At 38.5% G+C, this 21,905-nt stretch overlaps 1 protein-coding gene across 1 annotated transcript; it reads right to left on the bottom strand.

The window, feature by feature from the left end:
• Positions 1-7,055: 7,055 nt before the first annotated feature.
• On the bottom strand, positions 7,056-8,833 carry LOC122047264 (transcription factor HHO5-like). Its single transcript, XM_042608467.1, has 3 exons — positions 8,403-8,833; positions 8,025-8,101; positions 7,056-7,587 (listed from the first exon to the last, which is right to left on the bottom strand). The coding sequence occupies exons 1-3, from the start codon at positions 8,551-8,553 to the stop codon at positions 7,240-7,242; spliced, it is 576 nt and encodes a 191-aa protein (XP_042464401.1). The 5' UTR covers positions 8,554-8,833; the 3' UTR covers positions 7,056-7,239.
• Positions 8,834-21,905: the final 13,072 nt, after the last annotated feature.

The following is a 21,905-nucleotide window of genomic DNA, read 5'->3' as shown; positions in this document are numbered from 1 at the left end:
GAGAGATTGTACTCGGAGTAAAATCCTAGTTTAGGGTTTTACTGTAGTGTTACTGTAGCAGCATTGTAGTGTTACTATAGCGTTAATGTAGCAGTACTGTAGCATTACTGTAGCAGTCGACTGCATGTTTTATCAGTCGACTGGGAGCGAACAGAATGCTTTCGTTAGTTCGGTCAGTGTGGAGCAGTCGACTGCTAGTTTTAGCAGTCGACTGGTATCAAGCTGTTGGGATGTAACGGTCGAATTTCCACAGAGGGCAGTCAACTGCATGTTTTGGCAATTGACTGGTAGGCGGGGTTTTCAACCCGCGGCCTATATAACCAAGGCTTGGAAGCTTAGTTATCCCTGACGAAATTAGTGGTGGTAAACCCTAATTAGTAGTCTACTTGTTCTCAAGTGTTTGTGAGTGTTATGGTGAGGTTTCTCCACTCACACGGAGCTACTTGAGATAGCTGGAATTTGCCGGGGGCTAATACACCGACGGATCAGGATCGTCCACCTCAAGGACACGCCGTGGAGTAGGAGCCCTAATCTTCGAACCACGTTAAACGAACGTGTTAGCGGTTTGCATTTCCTTTCTTAGTTTTAGCCTTTAGCTTGTTTGTTTTGTTTGTATTCCGCTGCGCAAGCTAACATCATAGGAGAAGCGATCGGTTTGGGGGCGTCGTCTATCCAACCCCCATTCAAGCCGCCCACCGATCCCCAACACAATCTTCCGCTTCGGCTTTTGTCCCTCGGAACCACCACACGTTTCCTTCTCGTCCACCGGTGTACTCTTCCGCAGCGCCTCGTCACTCGGACGCACCGCGTGCCGTCCTTCTCGCTAGCTGCGTCTTCCGCTCGACTACCTGTGCTCCTAAGCCTGCATACTTAGACACAAGGTTAGAAACACACAGGACCTAACTTAACTTATTGATCACACCAAAATAACCTTGGGGTTCCAACAATCTCCTCCTTTTTGGTGTGAGCAACCCAAGTTAAGTTAGGGTAAAAATAGATATAAAATAAACTTAACTAAATTTGTAATTAAGTGCAAAAATAAAACAAGTTAAATTTTGATCTACCTCCCCCTAGGCGTATACTTTTCCTTCTCCCCCTTTGATCACATAAAAAAATGGGGTTTGTAAAAAAAATCTAAGGGTAAAAACTTAGAAAATTTTGAGATCCTTAAAATAATTTTGCAATAATAAATAGTCTTTGAAAAAAAAAATTTAAGAAAATTTTCTAAGTGAAATTATAAAAAAAAATTCTAACTTAGACAGCTTTTGAAAAAAAAAACTTAAGCAGAAATTTTCAATTTCATAATAGCTTTTAACTTAGACAAAAAAAATATCTTCTGAAAGATATTTTTTTTTTAAGTATAAAGGAGAATTTTTCTAATAGAAAAATTTTCTAAGTAAAAAAATATTTTTGAAAAAAAAAATTAAGTTAAAAAAATATTTATGAAAAAAAAATTTAAATCTTTGAAAAAAATTATTTTTGAAAAAAAAATCCTAACTTAAGATTTTTCTAAGTGTAAAAATATTTTGAAAAAAAATGTTTGAAAAACTTTAAAATCATTAATTAATTCTAATTTTAATACTTTGACCGAAAGTTAATTAAACATTTATTTCAATATTTTAGCTTCCAGATCGTGGCGAGGCACTAGGCCTTCTTAGTTATTGGAGCAACAACCACTTCCTTAGACAAAACCTCGTAGAGAAATTCACTGTTTAATTTTCTCACTGAAAGCATTAATTTCGTTTAAGATTTAGACTAAGCAAGATTTAAGAACCCAATATAGGTTCTAGCCTACTGGATTAACTAAATATTTCTTAGGTACATATTTTCTTGAAATATTCCTAATTTGTCCCTGGTGATATCTATAATACCAATTTTAAATTTTCTAAAATTAGATGAGCATGCATGATTTTTCAAATTATCTACTTGAATTTTCAGATCATTATTTTCTGATTTCAATTTCTCATTTTCTAATTTTGATTTGTCTAATTCTTCTAAGGAACAAGATTTAGCCAAAATTATTTTTAAGTTTTTAATCTCCTTTTCTAATTTGCAACGGTCTTTTGTTAATAGTTTAACAAACTTAAAGAGTTTATCAGGAGGAAGTGATCGTACCTCACTTACCTTGTCGATCTCGTTGTTCGTTTCTCCCCCTGAACTGCTGCTTTCTTCCGACGTGGCTCCCTCTTCATCGATGCTCATTTCAGAAGAGCTTGACTCGCAGTCGTCGTCTTGATGAGTTGCCATTAGAGCAAGTCTAGAGAATGCCTCGACTTCCGACTCCGACGACGTATCATCCTACGTCGCCTTTAGGGTCTTTCACTTTTGGATAGACTTCTTACCCTTCTCCTTGTCCTTGTTCTTCATCTTGGGGCAGTTGTCCTTGACGTGGCCTTCTTCGTCGCAGTGGTAGCAGCAGATCGTCCTTTTCTTTTTACCCTGTGGATGGTTAGTTTTTCTAGAATTACATAACTTCTTAAATCGCCTTACCATCATTACCATTTCCTCGTCGTCAAGAGAAGACTCCGACTCAGGTTCGTCTCTCGATGCTTTGAGGGCGACGTTGTTCTTGGGCTCCTTCATTCCTGCACATCTTGACTCATGCACTTCAAATGTTGAAAAGAATTTTTCTAATGAAATTTTTTCTAAATCTTTAGAAATGTAAAATGCATCTACTAATGATGCCCATTTGGTATTTATAGGAAACGAATTTAAAGCGTACCTTAGCGAATCTCGGTTACTTACCTTTTCTCCGAGATTTGAGAGTCCGGTGATGATCTCCTTGATTCTCGAGTGCATGTGCGCAACTGTCTTGTCTTCCCCAAGTCACATACTGGTGAGCTAATTGCGAAGTAGATCTCTTATTGCGAGCTTGGCTTCGGGCGTCCCTTCGTGCAGCTCGAGAACTTCTCCCAAAGTTCCTTTGCCGAGTCATAGTTCCTGATCCTATTGACTTCTTGAGGCAGAAGAGCGCTTAGCATATGGTATTCTGCTTTGTCGTTCGCCACGAAGTCGGCCTGCTCCTTTTTTATCCAATTGGATTTCTCCTTACCTTCCGGTGCTATAAAACCAAATTCCATTGTAAGCATTAATTCAAAATCGGTGGTAAAGAATACCTGCATCAGCTTTTTCCAAGAGGCGAAATCCCCTTCAAATTTTGGTGGGTGGATGCTTGGTCCGGCCATCTCGTTTCTTCGTTCGGCGGTTAGTCCTCCTAAAGCGCCTCGGCTCTTATACCACTTGTAGGGCCGTTGCAGCCGGCTAGAAGGGGGGTTGAATAGCTCTGAAAAACAAAAACAAAAACACCCTTCTCGAACTCTTAAACTAACACTTGTAAATTAAAGTAGGCAGAAAGTAAATCAGAAAAATGAGGCACCGGATTTGACTTGGTTACAACCAAGGAGGTTGTTAATCCAAGGAATGTCGCACTAGTGTCTCCTTCGGGCGGAGAAGCCTCTTACAGCAGTGAAAACGCAAAATAAAGAAACTAATCTAAAACTAAAGCGTGCAAGCGTTGGAAATGAATTGCTCTGAGTTGTTGAAAAGCTTCTGGACCAAGGCTATATTTATAGCCTTGGTCGGGGCGCTTGGAGGGTTCCGGGCACCCTGGGGGGATAAATTTTATCCCCCAACGTTCAGATCGAGTTTTGACTCGATCTGGTCAAATATCAACTTCTGGGTGCCCCGGAGGGGTCCGGGCGCCCCGGACCCAAAAGTCAACTTTGGTTGACTTTTTCGGTCCGGGTCTTCTGCTCCGGTTCCGGTCGCCTCGGTCCGGGTCTTCAACTTTGGATCCACTCGTTTGGGTGAATTCTGCCATCCGGAATAGGGCTCACTCGAACCCAACTTCCGGTCTTCTCGAGCGGGCTTTCGCTCCGGCTTCTCGCCCCTCGGAATCGCTGCGTGCTTCCTTCTCGTCCGCCAGCGTACTCATCCGCAGTCTTCGTCCCTCGGCCGCACCTCGTGCCGACCTTCTCGCTAGCTGCGTCTCTTGCTCCCCTAGCAATCTTCCGCTCCGGCTTTTGTCCCTCGGAACCATCGTACGCTTCCTTCTTGTCCGCCGGTGTACTCTTCCGCAGCGCCTCGTCCCTCGGACGCACCGCGTGCCGTCCTTCTCGCTAGCTGCGTCTTCCGCCTGCATACTTAGACACAAGGTTAGAAACACACAGGACCTAACTTAACTTGTTGATCACACCAAAACAACCTTGGGGTTCCAACAATAAGAACTAAATAGTGACATAGCAAAGCAAATGCAAACATAATCATTGCTACTAGTTATATACTATTATGCATATCTAAAATGACTATATCAAAGAGATAAATCAGAAGTACCCGCCTTTAACTGTAGATAGCGCTGAACAATCTAACGTCGAGACACTCGTCTCGAATCAAAGTCCTGCAAATCAAACGTATAATTTAGCTACTCCAACATGTATCTAATAGCTAAACCAAATTCCTAATTCAATTAGGAAACTCTAATTATCTTAACTCAATCCATCCATTATCTCTTAACACCTTAATTTATTAAGCATCATGAATCATTCACCAAATCCAAAGCAAGAATAAAATCAACTCTAAAACTCACCCAATTCCAGTGCACACTACTGTTGCCTCACGACCGAAGCATCCTCCTATCAATAACAGTGGTCGGGACCAAGTGAAGCTGCTGTCCAACTAATCCAATGCCCCAAAATCAGCATTAACCATAGATCTACATCCAAATCATCTACTAGTAATAAGTGGTTACCTCCAATGTGATCGTTGGTAGCAGGTTATTCCGCTGATGACTCACAACTAGAAAAGCTTGTTGTTGGGAACTTTGTCTGGAGGTTCTTACTGTTGATAATGATAACCGGAGAAGGCAAAATCATTGTCCTTTCAAATTAACACCTCAATCCACAATTAATACATCCACAAATCTCCAAATTCATATTCTACATGCTTAAATCACCTGCATGAAATAACTTAGATAGGGCAAAGTCGTTACCCCTCATCTCCGGCGGTGGTAGTTCTTCGGCAATGGCAAAAGACTGGTGGTGACCCCAACAATGATGTAATCAGCATATGCACAATCGTGTGTGTTGTGCCCCGAGAACAAAAAGGCACAACTAGGATCCGACCTCGGTAGTAGTCGATGGCTTGACAGCCGAGAGGAGCTCGCTAGGGTTGGCTGCATGCAAGGGCCACCGATCCAGACGGCGGCTTCAAGCAGAGATGCCCGGAGAAGGATCAACGCTAGGGCACGAGTGGCTGTGGTGGAGTCGGGGCACGCCCGTGCGGAGATGGCCGAGGAAGGAAGGGGAAACCAGCGGCTGGATCAAGAGGAGCTCGACGCTGGTGAGATCAGAGGAGGAAGATTCGCGGAGAAGAAGAAAAGAGAGGAGAATTTGTCGGCGATGGTGCGAGGAAGGATGGCTAGGGCACGGTGAGGAGAGGGTCGGCGCGCGAGAGGAGTCGGGAGGAGAGGTAGAGAAGTCGACGAAGATGAGGAAGAGAAAAGGGATCGGGAGAAATATGAGAGGAATTAGCGAATAAAACTTAAGGTTTGATCAATTAAAGCCTAAGTTTATTCCTTAATTAACTCCCACTTTAATTAGATATTCTAAACAGGCCTCCTTTAAGTCTAATCGATTCATCCTCATAATTTGTCATACAGACTCCGTTTAAATCCAGAAAAATTTCTAAAAAATTCCTAAAAATTTTGGTAAGGTTATTCGTCCATTAAACCTTATTATTTAATTATTATTTGAGTACCGTATTTTACATAGATGTTCAGTGTTAGCGGTAACATATTGGATGAATGATGATCGATATTATCTTTCAACTTGTTGGAAGCCCAAGTATTACTCGACAATTGAAACAGAACAAAAAAAATCTAAAAAAATACAACTTTCAGATGATAAGGTCGAAGAATTTGATATCGAAAAAATAAATATGGAAATGGAAAATGAAAGTGAGTAGTCACATCACTTCATAAGGTAAAAAGGTAAAAATCAAAAAGTAAGAGAACTATTTGGGTTTTCAATCCCTTATATAGTAAGGGAAGTGCAAGTCATTTTTTTTACGAATTTAAAATTTTTAATTTTTTAAATATAATAATTTTAAATCATGATGAATTGTGCACGAAGCGTGAATTGTCAATTCCGAACTAAGATTAAAGATCAACCTCCCAAAAACTATCAAATGGATGATTTTAAACTATCAAATGATCGATTCCGAACTAAGGTCGAGTCTACGTACGATTGACCAAGTCATTGAATTATATTAGTTACTTGTTTTTCTTGTTTGTTTTTTCCTCTCCCTTTCTTTTAAAGGTACTATCCATTCAGCTTCATCATGTGAGTTTTTCAATAGCATTCTCATCTCATATATGAGGCCCGTTAGCCCCTGCCAATCCAAAACAGTTCGCACTTTAAAAATAATAGCAAAACTACGCTCCACATTTGCCCATATATAGTAAGAAAAGCAATTTATGGTATTATTGTATCCAACTTTTTAAAAAATATTTAAAATATACATCTCCCTTTTATATAAGATTTTATAAAAAAAATTGCACTAGTTTTTTAAAATATCTTTTTTCCTTTTTTTATTAAAAAATAATTAACAAAAATGTGACAAAAATTAAAAAAAAAATTCTTATGAACCCAATTACGTAAATTTTCAAAATGAAATCCTCTTGACTACCTTTCATGATCCACTCTCAGGAACGGGGTACTGAAGGCGAACGTATTCATCTTTTACCACCGATCCATTCTTAGGAGTCATTATCTCCCACTAATACAAATACTGATCTCTTCCCTAAATTTAGGGCCACCTGACGAGAATTCCCTCAGTCTCAAAAGGTAGTTGGTACCAATTTTACTACTCAGTCACTCAATTTTAACAGATTCAGGCATTTACACCTATAAAATTAAACCTTACATATGCTTTAATATTACTAAAACGTTAGGGGGGATTTGAGAAGTTGCTAAGTCTGTATTAATCAAGAGATTATTCCATCGATAATGGTTTCTCTTGTGCAATTCATAATTAAATCTTGATCTTATCTGCTAATTTATGCAAAACCAGTTAACCACGGATACATTGCACAAGTGCGTACACACATATAGCTAGGTTGATCCTTACAAAAGTTTCCGTCCCAAAATCTCTCTGGATCACTCAGAAAGTTTTGGGGACAGAAAATTCTGTAGAAATTTAATTATACGACGAGTCCTATATATTCTACAAACAGATGATCAGCTAGGAACTGCAAGGCAACGAGATGGTCAATTCTAAACTCAACTCATGGTGCTGCTTCACTACTACTGCTCCATTGTTCTCGCCCTCGAACGTTGCATAGCTCCTCAAACCCCAGAACTGGCCACGCCCGCTAGCATTTGACACAGGCACTGTGATGCTCTTGGCATCTCTCAGCGACGCTTCCAATGGCGCTCTACGGAGGAGCAGAGAAGGATTTGGGTTTGCGCGAGGGAAAGTGATAAGTTCTTGCGGAGGAAGTTCCAGTTGCGGCTGTCGTCGTCGTCTCCAAGGATTCTGTTTAGGAAGCAGCTGGTGGACGTTGTGGAGGCTCGACCCGCTCCTGTACATCTGTCGATTGAAAGAGTACTTCATCGATCAGTTACAGAGTGCAGTTCCAAAGCGTGATAATTGTTTATGCAGACCCCGCTCTTTTTATTTTTTGAATTTAAATATTTTTTTTATTATTATATTTTTATATTATTAAATACAACAACAACAACCAAACATTTTCTCACTAGATGAGATCGGCTATATGAATACTTTTACGTCATTGAACTCTATCTCCTATTATATCATCATCTATATTTAAATAAATTTTATCTTATTTTATTGTTACTAACAAGTCTTTTTTGATCTTCTTCTTTCTCGTTTGATATGCATGTTTATCATAGTTTCACATCGTCTAACTGAAATATTTATTGATCGTCTAAGTACATATCCGTACCATCTTATATTATTAAATATTTTATGAAATTAAAAATATATATTAGTGTATCTAGAGGTACCTGAAGATGGCTTTTAACCTGAGACATGCCTATTCCTTTAACGCCCATGGCTTCCAAAATTCTCTTTGGCGTAGCTCCTGCAAAGAGGAGAGGAGGGTATTTCAATAATCTTACGATAATTAATGAATTTATTAAGTTTTGTTATTCAAAGCGTGGACTAACATCTAAAGCGACTGAATCTATAAAAGTCAAAAATCTATGTATAATGAAAAGCTTTGACTTCGTCGTCGCACATTTTTTTCTCTCTCTCTCGATCTTCATTTCTTGTTCAAGAATTAAGCTTTCAAATTGCACAGGCAAGTAATCAGCAGATCCTTCTGATTCATTTTGTTTAAGCAATCGATCAAAAAAAAAAAAAAAAAAGCAGCAGGAACTTACTAGTTTCACCTCCGAGGAACTCGACTGCTGCGACGAAGCTGCGGTGGAGCTCCTCCGTCCATCGCATCCGCGGAGCGTCCGATTTCTTGTACTGCCTCACCTTCCTCCTCGCCATCAACGACCTCTGCATCTTGATCAATTCCTCTTCCATCTTCTTCTTCTTCTTCTTATTTAGGGTCTACGAGAGAAGACTTAGCTTGTTCCTATATATATATATATATTTCTGCATTGTGTGCCTTATATATAAGGCACATGTGGTTGGAGAAAAGTAGAGCAGCTAGATGGAGGAAACTGAAAAGCTTCGTGACCTTAAATTCTGTGTTTGATCAATTCTTTAAATCAATTGGCATCACAATTGACCTACATGATTTTTTTTTTCTTTGAAGAAGGGCCTACATGAAATTTTCCATCGAGACTCGCTCTTCCAAGTCGTCGTCTGATTGAGAGAGTTGAGAGCATTGGAGTTGAACTGCTAACTAAATTAGCATTGTGAGATTTGATTAACACTTCAAATGGTCAAAGCCTGCCTTCTCACCTAAGTTCCGTTCTTAATTATTGAGGGGAATTTCTACCAAAGTTCTCCACACAGACCGCTACGTACAGGATTTTGACTCATAAAAATAAATAAATCATGAAACAGATAAATCTGAGGCAGGCGATCCCAGTATCATATAATTATGCACTTCATTTAAAAAAAAGAAAAATCCTTAATTGAATATCAAACCATAGATACTTAAATGATATCTAGACGTCCTTCCATTATATCGTAACCCTGTGATTGATTTAACTCATAAAACACTAGTTGATACATTGTAATTCTTTTAGTTTTTAGTAAGTGATACAGTGCGTGTTTTGTGGAGTCGATAAGAGGATGTGGTCACGGGTCAAGGCCACGAGAGGGTCAAAAGTCTAGCTGACCTGGCGGATAGGAGGGTCAAAAGTCAAGCCTCCGTGGCCGGTCAGAAGTCAAGCTGACCTGGTGGACAAGAAAGTCAAGAGTCAAGCCCCCATGGCAGGTTAGCAGTCAAGCCGATGTGGAGATCAAGGGGGTCAAAAGTCCAGGTTACGTGGTCAAAGTCAAAGTCTCAACAGACAGGGTGGTCAAAGGAGGGAATTATAAGACCAGCCCTGATAGTGAATAATAAATAGGTCCGTGGGTCAGGTACAGCCAAGGAGGGAGCCTACAAATAAACAGATCTGGTTACAGACCTGACATTCAGGTCGGGACATTCAAGCCAAGGATCACAGGTCTGGTTACAGACCTAGCATTCAGGTCGGGACATTCAAGCCAAGGATCACAGGTCTGTTTACAGACCTGGCGTTCAGGTCGGGACATTCAAGCCAAGGATCACAAGTCTGGTTACAGACCTGGCGTTCAGGTCGGGACATTCAAGGCAAGGATCACAGGTTGGGTTACAGACCTGGCGCTCAGGTTGGGACAGTTAAGCCAAGGATCACAGACCCAGCGTGCAGGACAGGACGTACACGCCTTGGATAATAGCACAGATGCGGGTCAGGAACCAAACCCATCATGCAGGTCGGGACATATATGCCTTGTATAACAGCAGACAGATGCGAGTCAGGAACCAGACCCAGAGTACAGGTCAAGACACCTAAGTCAAGGATCACCGGTTTGGATACAGACCCAGAGTACAGATAGAGATATGCAAATCGGAGGTAGCATATGACAGGCAGATCTAGATGCGAGCTTAGCACAGATCGGACATACAAGTCGAGGGCAACAGTATATAAGAGCAGGGCGAGTCCAGATCCTGAATCGGTCAGACGCTACAGGACAAATCAGCCAAGGAATCGTAACCGCTTGTCAGAGGGAATAATCAAGGTGTCAGGGAATATACCAACGGTCGAGGCTCAATACACCTTCGGTTTTGCCGCCAACCTATTAGGAAGAGCCACGTGTCAACCACCGCCAGACAAAGTCTGACAGCAGATATTCCCTGACATCCGTCAAACCCAGGAATCTTAGTTGCAGTATAAAAAGGGATGTCTTGTCCCTTATGCATGTACGTTCACTCGTCATTTTTCACTAAGTCTTTACTTTTCGTCCTTTCTCTGTGTTTTCTGAGAAAAAAGTGTAGGACCGTTAGAGTCGATAGAGGGGGGGGTGAATATCGATTCGAAAACTTAGAGTATAAACGCAGCGGAAAAGTAAAATAGACACAAATGTTTTTTACTTCATTCGGAGCCTGTAACGACTCCTACTCGAAGACCCGTGGTCCTTGACCACTTTCGTTGGGCAATCACTAACAATTCGAATATAGTTACAAAATTGAACACAGGAACTGCTAGTGAAAATAAAGCAATACCGACAAGGAAATTAAAAAACCGAAGGAGCACTTTGTCGGAGCTTTGTTGGCGTCGCACTGAACGTCGAGCAGCAAGACCAGCAGTAGAAGAGTTCTCAGATTGATTGATTATGAAGCTCCTGCCTGGGGCTTCTTTTATATGCTGTTCCGGGCGCCTGGATTCCTTCCGGGCGCCTGGAATGTGACGTAGCTGCTCAAACCGAGATGCTCCACGTGGTGACGACTTGGTTTGGATATAATTTGCCTTCCGGGCGCCCGGACCACCTTGTTCCAGAAAACTCCTTTTTCCTGCAAAACAAAGTTAGTCCGAGGCAATATATATCCTGCAACACAGATTGTTAGCACATTTTATCATAGTAAGAATTAGCACAAATAGTATGACTTAGATTCCGTCTTTCCGAGACCGGAATCTAGTCACGATCTCGACTTAGACATCCGAAATGGATCTAAGCCGGATCGACGCCTAATGTTCCCTTCCCGGGAACGCGTCCTCGCAGTCACTCACCTCCAGTGACTTACCTCACTTACCTGCCAGACGTCCGGTCAGCCCGTCGACCCGTCTGGACTTCTCGCCAAGCGTCCGGTCAGCCCGTCGACCCGCTTGGACTTCTCGCCAAGCGTCCGGTCAGCCCGTCGACCCGCTTGGACTTCTCGCCAGCTATCCGGTCAGCCCGTCGACCTAGCTGGACTTCGTGCCAGACATCCGGTCAGCCCGTCGACCTGTCTGGACTTCTCCTGCACACTTGATCAAAGTGTCAGACAACAACAAAACTAACTTAACCTATTTGTCATTCATCAAAACCTGGGTTAGACCGTTAGTGCTACCCGCACCAACAATCTCCCCCTTTTTGATGGAATGACAACTTGGTTAAGTTAGTGAAAGAACACAAAAAAAACCAGGTACATTAGTTTTAAAGTTAGTTTCAATGTTTTCAATTTGGTTTATCTAACTTAACCACCTAACCCTCCCCCTTTGGCATTCATCAAAAAACAAGGGTAAACAATCATAGTGTAGATTTACTGTAAAAAAGAATAATCACAGCTAATCTTGAAAAAAAAATCTGAGTTTGGTTTAAGAAAACAAAATCCAAGGAAAAAATCAAGTTGACTTGGGGGAGACAAGTTGAATTTTGAAAAGTATAAATTTAAAGTTTTAACTTTTCAAGCGAAATTTTTTTTTTAAATTAAGTTTTTCAACTTTTCAAAAAGGTAAATTTTCTTTTCAGGTTTGAGTAACATTTACTTTCAAAAGGTAAATTTTTAACTTCAATCTTTCAAAACAAAGCAAAAGTTAAACGAGTAAGATTAAATTTGCCAAAATAATTTTTAAGGCTAATTTGATAAAGGCTAAATTTGGAAATAGTCAACTTTTTAAATCAGGTTTGAAAATTAGGTGGGATTAAACTTTCACGTTTTTCAAATACTTAGTTAAATTTAATTTTTTTTGTAAATTAATGTTCAAACATAAGTTAGTTTTTAAAAGGCATTTGTCAAACACATTAAATTTTGATTAATTTCTCCCCCTGAACTTGATACTTAAATTTAACCAGCTGTCTAACCAATTAGGTACTAACTAACTATCAGAAGATAGTAGCTTTCACTTGGTTAGTCAGATTAAGTTGATTATAAGCAGTCAGTGTTTGACTTGACTGATGAACTTTAATCTGATTAATATCTGAGTTGTATTTAACGTCCAGACTTATGCTGATGCACTGAAATAAGCATCTTAAGTCCAAACAGTTAGCCTATGCATCTCATCCCTTTCTATGTTTGTCAAACACAAGCAAGGTAAGCCTAATGTGTTGGTGAGATGCTCAAAAACTAGTCCTATGGGTACATGCTTTCTAGGGATTCAAAACTAGTCTAAGGCCAAAGCTATTTTTGAAAATCTAAAAATGGAAAGTTTTGAAAACATACAAGTTTAACTTATAATTTGATAAAACCATTTTTGAAAGTATTTTTTTTAAAAAAAATCCTAGTCTATCAAGATAGAACATAATCGATGTAAGTCTGAAATATCACTAGATAGATCCAAAATATTTTACAGGTAGTGTAGCTACAGAAGTGAGTCATAACTAGATCTACTGAGATGATGAAGGGGGTGGTCCAGATCCCAAGGATCGGAGAAGCGCCATCAGCTCAGTGTGTCGGGTATCCCCGGTAGCTCGTAACTCGGCTATCTCTCGCCGAATGTCCCGATGAAAATCAGAGTTCTCCTGCTGGAGACTCGCCATAGCTCTCTCTAGTCCGGTCATACGGTCGGCTAGAGTGCGGGGAGCGTGACGTGGTGCTCGAGCTCGGGGCGGTGGTGGAGCCGGTGCGGCTTCCTCTGGAAATAGTGTGAGCATGAACTCGTCCATCTGTGCGTCTGGATCGGGCTAGTGCTGTGCCCCCCTCCGCCAAGACATAGTCCCGTCATCTCTATCTATCTGGATACCGGCTAGGGAGAAGTTCCGAGCTGCTATAACATCGAACTCGGTCATATGGGCAATGTCTCCTCTAGTGACATCAATGTGCAACGAGGACATATAGGTTGTCAGAATGTGACCAAATGGCATATGAACTCGTCTATCAGTCACGAATCCAGCTGAGTAGATAATGGTGGAGAAGATATGTAGGCTGATGTCAATGTCTAACCTATGAATCAGGGCATAGAGTAAGAACGAATGGAATGGACGCATCACAGCGATGTCCCGAGTAGTCAGTGGTAAAATACAAAGGACTACAACCCTATAAAGAGCGTAGTCCTGGATCCGAAGTTCTACTGACCTAAACTGTGTCACAGTGGGATCTCTCTCTCCCCCCAAAAAATACGAATAAATCGTATCGAGAGTAATATGTGTGTAGGGATCTCCGAATGGTAGATCCCTCGGAGGATAGCACAAAAAAGAACAAGTAGATGGACGCAACTCTAAAAACTCTCGGATAGTCGTAGGGGAAAATGTGATATCAGTGCCTGCTGCCCTAGTGGTATAGGTGAGATCATCTACTTTCACTAGGTTATTGCAAAATTCGGCACACAGACTTATGTTTATTGGACTAGTACATTCGACAAGGTTCCTTAAGTTATAGTGGCCTATAACCTCTAAAGCGGAGGGACATGACCTTAGAAAGAACGATCTATCTATGCAGGTAGTCCTAATGGCTTTATAAATGGTTGATTCAAACTTAATCCTTAGTTCTTCTGTGGGAAACCTAGGGTCAGTGCTAGCATTAGAGGGTCCAGCACCAGTATTTGTTCGTTTCCAACTGTTTATAAAAAAAATATTCTAAGATAGTTTGCAAAGATAACTTCAAATAAAATTTCAGATAGGGGAAGAAGATTTACCGAGGAGCCATAGATGAGATATAGATCTGACGACCTCGGTTGAATCGCAACAGCGTCTTCACCGCAAGAAAATTTGATTTAAAATACTCTCGCACTTAGGTTCGGAGTGAACCTTGGCAAAAGTAAGATTGTTGTGGGGCAAGGATTGGGGGCGCCTGCTGCCCCTTATTTATAGGGGACTCCGGGCGCCCGGATCCTTTCCGGGCGCCCGGGGTTGATTTAGGGCGGGGCGCCTGGATGCCCTTCCGGGCGCCCCGGAGGGGAATACCAGGGGCGCCCGCCCCTGGTTTTTGACTTTTTTTTTTTTTTTTTTTGAAATTAGGTTTGAAGTTAAAAGAAAAATTTTGAAATTAAGTTTTTAAGTTTGAAATAGATTTTAATTTTAAAATTAGAATTTTGAAATTCACATTAAAATTTTGAAATTAATTTTTTAAGTTTAAAATTAAAATTTTGAAATTAATTTTAAGTTTAAAATTAAAATTTTGAAATTAATTTTAAGTTTAAAATTGAAATTTTGAAATTGAGTGTTTAAAATTAAAATTTTGAAATTAATTTTTAAGTTTAAAATTAAAATTTTGAAATTAATTTTTAAGTTTAAAATTAAAATTTTGAAATTAATTTTTTAAGTTTAAAAATAAAATTTTGAAATTAAAATTTTAAGTTTAAAATTAAAATTTTGAAATTAAAATTTTTAAGTTTAAAATTTTGAAATTAAATTTTTTAAGTTTAAAAAAAAAATTTGAAATTAAAATTTTTAAGTTTAAAATTAAAATTTTGAAATTAATTTTAAAGGTTTAAAATTAAAATTTTGAAATTAATTTTTTTAAGTTTAAAAATAAAATTTTTGAAATTAAAATTAAAGGTTTAAAATTAAAATTTTGAAATTAATTTTTTAAGTTTAAAATTAAAATTTTGAAATTAATTTTTTAAGTTTTAAAAATAAAATTTGGAAATTAAAATTTTTAAGTTTAAAATTAAAATTTTGAAATTAATTTTTAAGTTTAAAATTAAAATTTTGAAATTAATTTTTAAGTTTAAAAATAAAATTTTGAAATTAATTTTTTTTTAAGTTTAAAAATAAAATTTTGAAATTAATTTTTTATGTTTAAAAATAAAATTTTGAAATTAAAATTAAAGGTTTAAAATTAAAATTTTGAAATTAATTTTTTAAGGTTAAAATTAAAATTTTGAAATTAATTTTAAAGGTTTAAAATTAAAGTTTTGAAATTAATTTTAAAGGTTTAAAATTAAAAATTTGAAATTAATTTTTAAGTTTAAAATTAAAATTTTGAAATTAATTTTTTAGTTTAAAATTAAAATTTTGAAATTAATTTTTTAGTTTAAAATTAAAATTTTGAAATTAATTTTTAAGTTTAAAAATAAAATTTTGAAATTAATTGTAAGTTTAAACCTTATTTATCTCACCCGATCTATATTATTAATCAGGGAATCCTATAATTTTGTGAGATGAAATTAGATTTTTACTTATGGTGTTTTGGTTTAACTTGTGTTAGATTTAGACTTAACTTTGGTCTCCACAAATAGGCATTCTTCGGATAAATTTCTAAGCTTGGTGAGTCACATGGACGTCATTAGAAGTAACCAACCTTTTGAGATTTTCCGAATAGTCCTATCCACGGAGCTTAGTACTAAATCTTGGTCTAATTGATTAGGATCCATTTAAGGGTAGCTTCGGTCAGTTCCACTTGGCCAAATGCACCAGATCGAAACCATATCTTTCTAGACATGCGACGCCCAAGTTTCCCTAACGTACTATCATCCAAAAACTTCTTCAGTACCATGATTCAAGTTAAACTTGGTCTCTAATTCTAATTACCCTGCCGGGTTAGTTAGTTTTGGGTTACCCTGTCGGGTAAGTTAGTTTTGGAGGTGCCAGCTATTCTGGAGCCTCCCCCTGAATTATTGGCCATTAATTTAAATTTTGATTTTAGGCTTGTGTCGATTCTTTTTATAGTTATGGTTAACTTGGTGATAATTTTGTTGATTTTTAAACTGTTTAGATTTTAAATTTGATTTAGGTTTGTATTTTGGATTTTGGTTTGGTTTATTCAATTTTATATAATGTATTTTTTCTTTAGGTATATAATATTGATTAAGTCCTACTTGCGTGGTCAGACACGCTTTCGGAACCCAAGCTAGATTGGTTGACTTGTATTGGGTTATTAATGATTTGAAGGTTTTATTTGAATTCGACTTATATCCTAGTCCGGTTTTATTATAACATGCTTTTTGATTATTTAGGATTAAGTCTAAATTTTTTGATCTTGTTGTAAAGTTTTCTAGCATTTCTTTTAAATTTTTAATATCATTTTTTAATGATAGATTCTCTTCCTCAAGTGTTAGATCTTGAGTTGGATTTGAATTTTTGATTTGTTCCTTGAGGTTTTGATTTTCCTCAAGAAGTGATTTGTTTTCATTTTCTACTTTATTTAATTTACTATTTAAACAGGAGATGATTCTAAAAAAAAATTTGTTTAAATTAAAATATACCTCATTCGAGCCTTGAGCTACGGACTGTGGCTTGTTTCGGTTCGACCCGCCTTCATCTTGACTCATTTTCTGCTTTGACCGCGGGCCATCGGTGCGGCTCGATGTTCTGCTCTTCTTCCTCCGATTCGTCCGAGGAGTCGTCCCACGTTGCTTTTCTTTTGGTTGGCTTTGGTTTGTCGAACTTGAGTTTTGGGCATTCGTTCTTGTAGTGTCCCTTTTATTGCACCGTAGCAAGTCACGTTCTTTTGTTCGAGGGAGAGCTGATCTTTGAAGGTCCTTTTTGCAGCTCCTCTTTCTCCTGGTGAACATTTTTCTTACCAAGTTCACCAGGTGTTCTTCGTCTTCGGAGTCTTGGTCAAATTCTTCTTCAAATTCAGGCTTGCTTTTCTTTTCTTTGAAGGAACCTGCAAATAGAGCTATACCTTTCTCGGCTCCAGCATTAGTTTGTTCGTGTAATTCTAATTCACAGAAAAGCTCATCTAATTTTAAGTTAGAAAGATTCTTAGAAATTTTGTAGGCATCCATTATTGATGCCCACAAACTGTTACGTGGAAAGGCGTTTAATGCGTACCTTATTAAGTCTCTGTTCTCCATCTGGTGGCCTATCGCATGAAGCCCGTTGAGGATGTCCTTGATCCTCGTGGAGTTGATTCGTTGTTTCTCCTTCCTGCATTTTTATATTAAAAATTTTATTTAAAAGCAGGTCTCGTTTTGTTACCTTAGCGTCGCACGTTCCCTCGTGCAGTTCGATCAACTTGTCCCATAGCTCTTTAGCGTTTTTGTGTAGACCGACTCTTTTCAGTTCTTCTCTTGTCAATCCGCACTGTAGAGTGTTGATCGCTTTATTTTCTGTTGATGCTTTTTTCTTCAGATCTGTTGTCCAGTCTTCAGGATCCACTAGATTCCCGGAGTTGTCCACTGGAATTTTGTAGGGTCTCGTAATGCTCATCCACTGGTCGAAGTCTGTTTTGAGGTAGACCTCCATGCGCTTCTTCCAGTACGGAAAGTCGTCCCCGTTGAAGAGTGGAGGTCGTACTGTGCTGAATCCTTCTTGTTGGGACATTCTGTGCACAGGTAAATAACCGAAAAAAATCCCAAGACTTGGTCTTGGATTAGTAGTGCGGGAAGAGAAAAATAGTAGAAAAATCTAGATTGGTGTTGCACCAATTTAGCTTAAAAAAAATAAAAAAAATGATAAACCAGTTTGTAGTTTGAGTGTAAAACTGAAGACCGAAAAAAGAAAGAATTTCACCCCCAGTCTGATTGGTGGTTGCACCAAATCAGAGCGGTACCTGCTCTGATACCACTTGTAGGACCGTTAGAGTCGATAGAGGGGGGGTGAATATCGATTCGAAAACTTAGAGTATAAACGCAGCGGAAAAGTAAAATAGACACAAATATTTTTTACTTCGTTCGGAGCCTGTGACGACTCCTACTCGAAGGCCCGTGGTCCTTGACCACTTTCGTTGGGCAATCACTAACAATTCGAATATAGTTACAAAATTGAACACAGGAACTGCTAGTGAAAATAAAGCAATACCGACAAGGAAATTAAAAAACCGAAGGAGCACTTTGTCGGAGCTTTGTTGGCGTCGCACTGAACGTCGAGCAGCAAGACCAGCAGTAGAAGAGTTCTCAGATTGATTGATTATGAAGCTCCTGCCTGGGGCTTCTTTATATGCTGTTCCGGGCGCCTGGATTCCTTCCGGGCGCCTGGAATGTAACGTAGCTGCTCAAACCGAGATGCTCCACATGGTGACGACTTGGACCACCTTGTTCCAGAAAACTCCTTTTTCCTGCAAAACAAAGTTAGTCCGAGGCAATATATATCCTGCAACACAGATTGTTAGCACATTTTATCATAATAAGAATTAGCACAAATAGTATGACTTAGATTCTGTCTTTCCGAGACCGGAATCTAGTCACGATCTCGACTTAGACATCCGAAATGGATCTAAGCCGGATCGACGCCTAATGTTCCCTTCCCAGGAACGCGTCCTCGCAGTCACTCACCTCCAGTGACTTACCTCACTTACCTGCCAGACGTCCGGTCAGCCCGTCGACCCGTCTGGACTTCTCGCCAAGCGTCCGGTTAGCCCGTCGACCCGCTTGGACTTCTCGCCAAGCGTCCGGTCAGCCCGTCGACCCGCTTGGACTTCTCGCCAGCTATCCGGTCAGCCCGTCGACCTAGCTGGACTTCGTGCCAGACATCCGGTCAGCCCGTCGACCTGTCTGGACTTCTCCTGCACACTTGATCAAAGTGTCAGACAACAACAAAACTAACTTAACCTATTTGTCATTCATCAAAACCTGGGTTAGACCGTTAGTGCTACCTGCACCAACAAAAAGTACCTGATTTGAGCGTCGGAGGGCCTAACCCGAGGACTTTTTTCCTCGTTTCTGGTATCTAACGACTGGTGGACTCGTCTGAGTGTGTGCAGAGCGATAGTGTCATCGTCCTAATCACCTCTCTCCGTCAACCACCCGTGGGAACTTTTCCAGGGAGCTACCCAGCACGTCCAGCGCTTCGACGACTCTCCGTCAACTTTCCACACAACAAGGCCCGCCTTCATCTGACTCAGCTTCCGGACGGGATCAGTAAGCAATGAAATAAGATTTATCTCAACCAAAATGACCTTCATCCCTCCGTATGACAAAAGGCGATTTGCTCATCCCAGTACCCCGTCCCTAGATCAACACAAAGGAGGTAAATCACTGGTGACTACTAGCTATTAGTACAGATAGCAAAACATAGGGGAGGTATGTTCGGTCACTCCGAATCTTTACCCCAAGACTTCATGTGGCAACATCCCATGCCTTAACCATCGTACCACCCCAAGAGAATCAAAATGACCCTCAATGACGATACAAATGGTCGTCCCTAATAACATGAATGAGAGTTAAGTTAGGTGTTTGATCTTCTACATGCAAAAGATCATTATGTTATGATAAAATATTTGTCATGATCTATTTACTTATATTTAGTCGGCTATTTAGGATGAGCACTATCACTTTTTATTCTAGTAAATGAGAGTTATTAATCGACTGAGAGATAACTTTTTACTTAATAACCTAACCCATCAATTAAATCAAAATCAAAATAACTTAGATACGCACAAGGAATTAGATACGCATAATAACCTTTTTACTTAATAACTTAACCCATCAATTAAATCAAAATCAAATAAATTATATTTTTGTTGGACAAATTGAACCATCAAACTTTATCTAAAAGAAATAAAAAAAAAATCGAATCTATACAAATCGATCAATTTCATTGGATCCTTTTGACACTCGATTGTTATTGGACAATCAATTAGAAATCAAGATTTTAAAGATTTTTCTTAAAACATCGATCCAGTCGACTGCAATATAGTGTTCCATTTAATCAATTATTAAATTTTAAAATCGAGATGTAATTGAATAAATTAAAATAATTGAGATTTTTACGATTTAATTCATTTATTTTGATTTAATTAAGTTTTTGTCCACTCCGATACGTGAGAGTTGGTGACATGCATTTTTCAAAGGTATTTGTTAATACACAGATATTTCTAAACTAAATGAAGGGGCTTAGGGCATCTTCAATAGTTAAAATTTTGAATGAATTTTTTTTTTTTTTTTTGAAGATTTCAATATGTCACATCAAATTATAAAAATTTATTGAAATATTTCTAATAGTTAAAGTTCTAAGTGAACTTTTTTATAATTCTCTCCGCATGTAATTACATGGCTCATGTATATTAATTCTCTCTCCATACATGAACTTATTATTAATTATTTATAAAATAAAACATTATAAAATATTCTGACAATCATTGACATTAATTATTAGCTCTATGTTTAAGAGAAAAAAGTAGGTTTGAAAATTTAAACATGCTCTTAAATTAAAAACCTCAAATTTTATATACATAATCATAAAAGTTCTTTTTGATAAGATTTTTTAATTTTATAAACCTTTAATAAAGCTTGCATTAGAGATGCTCTTATTTTCCAGTCTAAATCACACGCAAATATGTATCCCGAATCCCCAAAGATGGTATCTTGACTTCATGTTATTTTGACTTCGTACCGTTGTGAAAGCTCACAACTGACTAATGGTTTTGTTTAAATCATTGCAGAGTTAAATATAATTGTGCTAAAATCAAAATACTTCTCTCTTTTCTTTCTTTGCTCACCTTAAATCCATCACTTTAGAAAGCCCCACCAAATATTCAAGATACGACGACTTAAGCAAAAGCATTAAATTTCCTCCTTCCTAATGAATTTCATTTGCATTCCATTGTCACAATGAGGCACACTTCTAATTGGCCAACCATTTTTGGCTACTTTTCTTGGAATTTACTCACTCATTGATCGCATCGAAGGAGAAGGAAATAACTAAAAGGACTTCGACACGTCTATCAATCCTCAAAGAATCAAGAATGAGACATTCAACCATATAGCTGGAAAAGAATAAGTCAATAATGTGAGGCATATGAATTAATTTGCATGAAGAAAATTTGTGTGGATGTTATACGTTCCATTACATCAAATATGAATATTTTTGCAAAATGCCGTGTAAGATCATGTGAATTAATGTATCAAACTTCATATGGGATCTTAGTTCGGAGTGGTATACAACAGAGAGTGACTAAGAAGGGCTATTAGTAGATATTCGGATTTAGTTAGTGCTGAGTCAACATGGTGGTAAAAGGTGAATACGTTCGTCCCCAGTGTCCCCGTCAATCCATCCCAGGGTCAACATGGAGAAGGTAAATCACGGACGACTATTAACTTTTGGAATAGTGATTAGCACATAAGGAGTGCTGAGCCAACCTGTTAAGAGGTTGAGTGATGGTACTTGGGTCTAATTTTGAATTAATTTGGGGTTAGTTTGGATAATCGAGTTGGACTCGATTTGGGGTGAGTTTTCAGTATTTGCACACAATTTGACTAGCTGGTTAGGTTTGATTGGGACTTTGGTTCAATTTTACTGAATTGAATGTGAATATGTACTAAATAAAAGGATCTAAATGTAAGTTTGTAGACAAGATTAGACCAGTTTAATGAAACTTACTGACTGGATTTCAATGTTTTAATTAGATAAGTTGCGGTAAAAGGGTTTACCATGTTCCAAGTTGTGTGTCCATGGCATTACTGGAGGGCATGCCCATTACTTCCATAAAGTTGCAAGGGTTGAAAGCTGATGTAGTTACATGGACTTCAAAGAAATGCTTGGAGATTTTTGAAGAGATGATAGATGCTGGTTGTTATCCAGATGGAGGAATACCACTGATGAACAGATGGAACAGATTACCACTGTAATTAGATCAATGCATAAAGAAACAAGGAATA

Source organism: Zingiber officinale, chromosome 1B (genome assembly GCF_018446385.1).
Source record: "Zingiber officinale cultivar Zhangliang chromosome 1B, Zo_v1.1, whole genome shotgun sequence".
NCBI lineage: Eukaryota > Viridiplantae > Streptophyta > Magnoliopsida > Zingiberales > Zingiberaceae > Zingiber > Zingiber officinale.
Note: the sequence above shows the minus strand (reverse complement) of the source record. Positions and strands in the feature narration are given on the sequence as shown.

Bases quoted from the DNA above. Each gene is read 5' to 3' on its own strand.
- LOC122047264 (XM_042608467.1), bottom strand. From the start codon at position 8,553: ATGGAAGAGGAATTGATCAAGATGCAGAGGTCGTTGATGGCGAGGAGG. The intron at 8,102-8,402 runs GTAAGTTCCTGC...TCCTCTTTGCAG, and splicing joins GTTCCTCGGAGGTGAAACTA to GAGCTACGCCAAAGAGAATT. The intron at 7,588-8,024 runs GTACCTCTAGAT...TTCAATCGACAG, and splicing joins AGGTTAAAAGCCATCTTCAG to ATGTACAGGAGCGGGTCGAG.